The following is an 8,649-nucleotide window of genomic DNA, read 5'->3' on the forward strand; positions in this document are numbered from 1 at the left end:
GGTTTGTATGGCGATCATTCATTTGTTTTCCTGTATTTGAACTGACAACAAGTTTGAGTTTCATTGAACAAAGTCATATAAAATATATAAATAGTTTATTTCCGATGCTCATTCTACGTCAACACGTGTTTCCATTCAGTTGAGGACAATATGCAAATAGCGAGATGAGTCAGTATTATTAAACTAACCATATGTTTTATTTTTACCTCGTTTAATTTACAATCCAATATTGAAACATTTGTCATTTTCTGTAGCCGTCATTCTAGTGATACTTATTTTATCGGATTTTAAATTATCGTGCAAAACGAAGACATAACAGTGTCACTTATTTTCCAATGGTGTAACATAATAATAATGTGCACACATTCTCAATATGTACAAGTGTCATACTATAAATAAAACATACAACTAAGTTATATAAATAAATGGTATAAAATAGACAAGTGTACATGTGTAATTGAGGTGACGTATGTTCAGAGTAATTTTTAATTCATCCCACTTATGCAAATTATAAACCCATTTAATTATACTTCAACATTTACAACTTTCACAAATAGACTGAATAGACGAGTATTATAAAGATAGAGAGATTAATACCGAGAACGCTCTTTATGGTTTCGGTTCCTGATGCAAATTCGATAGTCATGACTTCATGTACTCTGCTGGTAAAAAATTAATAAACAAACTTCATTATTAATTGTGTGCATACGATATGCCAAGAGACAAAGAAATATAATATTATGCTCCATGTATGGTCTCCGAAGACCGAGCACCGATAGGAGATTGTTTACGCACACCTCACACAAAAAAAATATGTGCACACAGTCTTAGGCATGTATGTACAACTGTTTGTGAGTTGACTTATAGTGACACCGTGACAATTTATAAGTTTGCAGACAGTTCCATTGTGTAAAAAGTATCCCGTTAAATGGACAGTAATATGTTAAATAAAATTGAGAATATTGTCGAAAGAAAGGGGATGGGTATAACGATAAGTCATATGGTCTAATTGCTATTGTATGGGATACATAGTGAAAGAAATCAAATCAAGGAGTTTAATCATCAGATGTATTCACATTGTCTCTCCTTCTTTCCTTACCTCCTTACATCTATCCCATCCCGTTTTACATGTTATTATGATAGAACCAAATATGACCAAAGACGATCCTATTACATCATAGGGTACTACTGATATATCGGTTATAAATACTTGTAAGATAAAGGAAACAGGAATCGCCAAGAGCTGAATAATTGAAGCGACCGTAGCCCTCTCAAATTTCAGGCTTACAAGAGCACAGTACCTACAAATGAAACTAGATAATGCTACCAGTAAAACTGGTGCAACTATTGCATTCCATGACAAAGAGTCGACTGTCCACGCGTCAGCCTCCAGAATAAATGTCATGATCATACTGAACAACAACACATGGATGTCTCCATAAAATACCATAGTATTTGGAGAAACTTCCTTTAATGCTTGTGTCCGAGGCAAAATAAAATTACTCGAATGACCCAGAGCACATAGAACAACACAGACGTATCCTAGTGTCACGTTGCCAGCCCCTACAGGTGTTGTGTCAATAACTCCTTCATCAGATACTGTTCCATTTGTCAGAGCTTGGTCACCAAAGATGAAAGTCGGACGAGAGATTAGAAATACGCCAATGATGTTTATCACTGATCCAAAGGCATCGCATATAGTGAAAGGTTCCTTTAGGAATACCAAACCCCCAATCGCACACAGAAGAGGGAATAGTCCTAGATACACCGCCATTACATTTCCTATGGGTACATGGCGTAGGGCAATGTATATCATGCTCTCAAAGACTCGTGCAATCCCAACACCGATTAGAAGAGTAGTTTGTTTAACATTCTTGTAAATAAGCTGAACTTGAGTGGCACACACTATGATACATATTACTATAGTCAAGGTTACACGTACGAGAAATGTCAACTGGAATGGACGGGCTCCGTACGACATTGCCATACTTGCAAAGAGGCCTATCAATGCGGTGAATACAGCTGAAAGCACCGCCAGAGAAACCCCTGCCACAGGTTTGAGCCACGTCACATATGGTCTCACTTTGCTTGTCCATGAAGTGCAGCAATTCAAAACATTTGGTCTGTCGATGGGTTCTGTAGAAAGTAAACGTTTTACTTCTCCATTTTCCGCCATGTTTAGAATTAAGCAGAAACTGTTCCAGAATATACCTTCACTGCTTGAAAAGATTAAAAATATGACAGTCAAATACGTGTTCGTTCTCAACCTAGTGCTAGCCACTATAATTTGCATCCAAATGAGTCAACTAACGAACCAGAATATAACGAATAATACAATAGTAAAATATTGCCTGAACAGACTGTCATAATGTTATCATTCTTGTTTGGACATGTTCTTTTTTCTTCAAATTTTGAGGGTGTTTTTTTTACATTCTGGTGAAACATTTATATACATCTGTCAAGTCGTAAACTCACTAAGATGAGTACTGTAACCTTATATATGTCAGAAAGTCACTAAAGGTAGTATCAGTTGATTGTCATAAATATGTTTTTAGGGCAATAATATTATTTTATTTTACCATATCCTTATTACACAGTAATGGGCGGTCATATTGGATTGCGAAATAGCATGGTATATTCAATCATTGACGAAGTCTATTGAAATGTTCTTTCCTTTTATTTGAAATGAGAATAGGATTGAGTTTTCTTGAACAATTCCCAAAAAACAAACTTTCCCAAAAAAAATTATTTCCGCACATTATATACATTTAACGCTATTTCCAACTTAAACCCCTCAGAACATACCGATTGCTCACCCTTAGAGACAACGCTTCAGGTGAAAAGTAACCCGCACGTTCAAACCAGCTTGCAACCAGTGGCTACATGTACACGTAGTGCCACTAGAAAAATGCCAACGACTACAAGTTGGTAGAGCCGTTTTGCTGTTTTATCCCCCTGTGACCTCGAAAATGGAATGCAAACTTGATATTGAATGTGCATGTACATACTAGTAATTCATTGGAAACATTCATGCATTGGCAATATCACATGGTCGTGATGATTGAAAGTGAATCACACTGTGCCCCGAGCTCCGGTAATGACAATATAATTTTCGGTCACACACTTTTTGTATATATATTGCAACAAATTAACCGATGTTTACAAATTTAGTTTGTCTCGTACTATAAGTAGTGATACATAGGTCAATGAAATGCTCAGAATTTTTAAATAGTGTTGTTCACATTTATTCTACATATATTTCAAAACATGAAATCTACCCGTTGCTTGAATGGGATACATCACTTACTTAATAACTATTACAGTTTAATAAAAACATATATTAAAAACTCAAGAAACGATAATATTTTTCTAACAATTTACTATTTATTACTATGTGTAATACAGATGCGAGTCTTTCAAATACAGACAGTGTTGATATCAGTTATGTATTAAAAGGAACTATGTTCTTGCGATGTTATACAAAACATACACACGAGATGAAAAAGTCCTTGATGTTGTTACTTCAATCAGTAACGATCCGGTTTTAACTTATTTCACCACCATAAAAGAAGGGACACGAGAAAGAGAATCCCATACACCAATGGGTATAGATGGAATATCTCAGACTGGAAGTTTTTGAATTTTTGAAAAACACTTTGTGTGACAAATTTGGAATTCTCTTGTCTCATACTCACCACATTTACACATCCTCTGCTAAAGATTTACCCCGGTGAAAAGACATGGTCAAATATGACTTTTCGTATAGTAAACTAAACTCGTGAAAAATACAGCCGGTTGAAAATACACCAAACTACAGACGAGGATATGAACAATAAGTTCCAAAGGTACGTTTTATTTATTGGTGTAGTACCTAATGGAATATGCAATATCATGTCTAGTAGCTCAGATCTTTTCTTTCGATAAGGCGTAAAGGAACAGCAAATCTAAAATTTTGCGTTTACTGAAGGCATTCAGTTTACATCTGATATAAACATATTTCTGATCAATAATATAACATCAATTGAATGGTTACTATACAAAGTATTCGAGTTAATAAACTCAATTATTTTTATTCAAAACTATTGTCTAGTCTCTCACTCACGCCATTATGTCGTATGCATTGTCTACGTTTCTACTAGTATTGGTTGGAGTTACATTCAAGGGAACAACATGAAAAAACGTGTTCTCCGTTGTTACATTTGATTACGTTATTTCATCGAAGTTCTAAAATAAAACAGAATAAAGGACAATGTAGTATAAAATAAAGATGTTAAATTCAGTGTCTGATGAATATCTTTTATGATATTTCAAAGGAACAATATGAATATATACATATTTAGTTTAGTTATTCAGCGTGAAGGCACTCTTACATTCAATTACGCAACGAACTTCCTCTTGGTCAGTCATGAATAAAGGTTGAAAGTAACAGCAGAGACACATTCTAATTTACCACCAAACCCCAACCACCAACCCACCAGAAAAAAGTATCTTAAATCAAATTTTATTGCATTGTTAGCTATCATTCCACGTTTTTTTTCCTCATAGAAAATCTGACATTCAAATTCCCTAACGTAAACAACATGGAATGTACCCTTCTACATCTTTTGTTATTTTTATACCCAAATAACCTTCAATGCTGGGAATAAGTAGTCACTTGCCAAATTGATGACTAAGTGTATCTCATTTTGACACCATTGCAAAGTGGGAAATTAATGAGCACTGATTAAATGCCTTTAACAATGATTAATTTATTATTTAACATAATATTTCTAAGGAACATAGAGGGAGAACTGCGTACATAACAAATAACAAAAACGTTCTAAAGTAGCTGTCATATTGAATTTTTCCATTGCTCTAGATCTCAATTGGTCAAAAGCTGGGGTAAACATTCAAAAGGTTTCAAAAGGTGTTTTACTGAGTGATGTTTCTTTTCTATGTAATATTTACAGGAAGTCCAACTTATGTAACTTGTATGCTAATATTGAGAGGTAAATTTCACATTTTGTGTAGACCTAAACTGGGACTCTATATCCTGTGTAGAATATACCTGTCCAGGATTCAATAGTACATGTGTAGATGCATATATATTAAAACCAGATGCCAGATCTGAAAAGGAATATTTTTCATGAGTGTATGTACACTTGATAACAAACCACACCAATACGCCGAAATTGGTCAAAAGGCAAAATAATTTGGCAAGGGTCATTCTATGCAATAAATGAATACCTTTATGTTTTTACCATACATGTACCCATGAATGTACATGGGGAAGGAAGCCATTGAGGCTTGTATAGACCCCTTACTGTTATGAGGTGTTATCAATATACACTTTTCCAGATGTAAACTGAATGTCTTCCGTAAGGTCAAAGTTTTGAGATTGTCATTCCTACAGACAATTGTTGGAATACAACAGAACATATGTAATAAGTTATTTTTTCTCATTGATTGCTATTTGCTCATTGCTGTTAGTCATCTCCTGGCCAACCACAACATGTACTGTGACATTTGTTGAGAATGTAAAAAAAAAATAATAATAAGCGCATCGTCGTACCACTTTACACAACATTTCCTGACGAGAAAGTATTTTTTTCCTTTTTAGTGGCCTACAAAAATATGCCAATAATTTAATAAAACTAAAAGCTACATCAATAATATTTTCAGGGCAAGTGCGCTTTGGTATCGCAAATGCACGTATCAAATTATATTGAATTTGAAGTGTTCATTCTTCAGATATCCTAATTACCGTAAACCATTAATTATGTAATTTTCTCAGTATATGAAAATATCATGGGGAGGGTCATGTTTTACAACATGGGACAAAGGGGAGGGTCACTTTTTACGAATGGAGGATGAGGGGAGGGTCATGTATTTCTGAACAGACCATGTTTGATTTGCTCTGGCCTTCCCCCTTGTAAATACTGAAGGCTCCCTAAACCAACCAGAGTATTCATAGTAACTGAAATAATTCATGGTTGGCATACATTTTTGAAAGAACAGCAATCAGCAACATCAAACAATACAGGAAATCAGATAAACCGGAAGCATCATACATAATATGCAAATGATATGCAAATAAAGAAGCCAGAATTTATAATGTTGTGATTAAAATGCAAAATTAAAGAACAGTCTACAAGTTTATAGTTTACCGGATGCCCATAAGTTCATTTATACAGATATAAAGTAATCGTACATGTAACTCTTTTATGGCCAACTCATACATGACATAAAGGAACGTACACGAAAGAAATGTATAAGAATACACGCGGGCTCGATTCATGGTTCGACTGCTGACTTCGTAATACCCAATTTATACCGGGGTGATGGCAATAGACAACACACACAAGCAAGTTGCAATGAATGAAAATATATTGATGTAATACCAACCAGTGGAAAGACTCACTTCAAGAAAAAGTGATGAAGGGTGCTTCCATAAATGTGGAAACTCACAAAAAAAGTATATATCAACAAAACTGATTGTACCAGGTACTCAGACTAATAAAAAAATAATAAAATACTGGAAATGTGGAGCGTTTATCCAGTCAAAAAATAATTTAAAGCTACAAGAAAATAATTATCGTGTGAAATACTAAGTCTCTGATAACTAGTTTGAGTTCTTTAAAAGTATACAAGGATATCACAGTGTCTCTGCATGTGGCTCACAAGATCCAATGACGCTGTAGCAGCACAAAGGGTGATGAAGTCCCAAACAAATGTTTCAAGAGTCTTGACACTGGTGGCGCTGTACTTCCTCCAATAGCCAACCACTTGACATCCTCACTACACGTTGGAATTGAGTTTCAGTACGTATACCTCAATGGTTCACATCCAAATTACAGGGTTCCGGTTATAAATCTAACCGCTCTCAAAGTGTTCTGTTCTGACTTGATCAATTTATTTCCCTATGCAGAAACGTTCTGTCGCACGGGAACTAAACTTGCATTTTAAAGTTAGTAATGGTTCATTGACTTACTTGGCAACACAGACTATCGGCTTACTTACAGCTGTGAGAAATTGTCATTGTAGGATCAGCGTCACATTTGGCTAATTTCCTCTTCCAACTTCACTGTACAGTTACAGACTTCGGATCACATGACACGTGTTGATTGGTATCACATCCAGTGTTGTCATGAAACTGACATCGAAGAGTAAAATCAAGCCGTAACTTACTCAATACAGTTACTGATCCTTCCTCTCATTATAAGTACACTTCTGACTGACACAATCGTCCGAAAGATCCCAAATTATGACAATTCTTAGACGAATTTCCCCATCGCCAACAGCAGCAGTCTGTGCGCCTTGCATCGTAACATCACATGCTTGTCTAGCTAGTCATCACTTTTTTAAACTTTTCAAACAAATCACTACATCACAACTCGGAATCCTATGCCGATACTTGCAATGACTAGTTGTACAAAGGATACCAGTCTAAAGAATATGTGCAGTGACCCAAAATACAATTTCTGATCCCATTTGTATTGCTCAGACCGATAGCTTGAAATACAATCATACGGACTATATTCTCAAGTCATTAATATATACAGAGTACTATGGCACTTGTCATCGCTGGCTGAAGGGTAAACTTGTGAAGAGCGCCCTCTAACAACTAAGATTAAACTAGTTTTAACACATTGTCTATTAGTATACAGAAAACTATAAATGCAATATTGACCAAATGTTTTCCATGATCATATACAGTTCATATATTTTAATTTTTTATTTGCTTTTTAATTTAATTTTTGAAATTGCTGCAAAATTACCCTTAGTATTGAAATAAAAGTTGCCAACATATATTTTGTAATTGCTCAGATGATGGGGAACACAATGGAATATGTTGGCAAAAATTAACATGAATTTCACACGAAACCCAAAAATCTGCCATATGCCCCCGCACTACTTTGACCTTTTCCGATAGAAACTCTCGGAAAAAACTGTAAAGACCGTTTTGCACAAAATTTAAGCAGTCTTCGGACACAGTTAAAACAGAAGGCATGCTTGAAGGAAGATAGGAGGAGAGATTAAGAGCCTCATCCACACTTAACAAAATAGGCGTGGCTAGAATGTTCTTCTAGTGGTCTGAGATCAAAGTGGCCATATGGATGAGGATTGAGTATTGTATTGGGTTTTAATATATAAAAAACACATAATTTTATCTTGGCTTCCAACATACAAAACCAATGCATAGCCTTGCACAACAAACGTTTGCAGCGCGAGTGTTACTTGATATATTTTCTAATAGTGTTGAGGATACGGAACACCTTAAAGTTTAAGTTTTCTCATAAAATAGCTAGTATATCTGCCCGGTAGAGTCTCCGTTAACCATGATGGTAATTTTTAATGCTAAAACAGGTCATAAAGCGCCAAAGACGATGCCTAGGTCTTACTCTGTCACCCTTAGCCATTCATGTGGAAAATTTTTGAGCTTGACCGATTCTTATACAAGACAAGACAGTAGTTCGCCCCTAAGATATTGCATTTTAGTCAGATACTGTTTCTCGATTCAAAAATATTTTTTTTTTAGGTTGACTGGTTTATATTTGTAATATTATGATGTTAATGCAGTTTATAATTTCCATGAAGGCAGAATGCCGTTACATCCTGGTCTAATTACCGCGGCAATTAGTGTTCTTAAAATATTACCAAAATACGCCA

General features: G+C 35.1%; 1 protein-coding gene across 1 annotated transcript; it reads right to left on the bottom strand.

Moving 5' to 3' along the window:
• Positions 1–1,072: 1,072 nt before the first annotated feature.
• On the bottom strand, positions 1,073–2,176 carry LOC144439772 (solute carrier family 35 member G3-like). Its single transcript, XM_078129005.1, has one exon. It carries the CDS (start codon positions 2,174–2,176, stop codon positions 1,073–1,075), a length of 1,104 nt encoding a protein of 367 aa, XP_077985131.1.
• Positions 2,177–8,649: the final 6,473 nt, after the last annotated feature.

Source organism: Glandiceps talaboti, chromosome 9 (assembly GCF_964340395.1).
Source record: "Glandiceps talaboti chromosome 9, keGlaTala1.1, whole genome shotgun sequence".
In the NCBI taxonomy this organism is placed as follows: domain Eukaryota; kingdom Metazoa; phylum Hemichordata; class Enteropneusta; family Spengelidae; genus Glandiceps; species Glandiceps talaboti.

Coding starts and splice junctions, on each gene's coding strand:
- LOC144439772 (XM_078129005.1), bottom strand. CDS start 2,176: ATGGCGGAAAATGGAGAAGTAAAACGTTTACTTTCTACAGAACCCATC.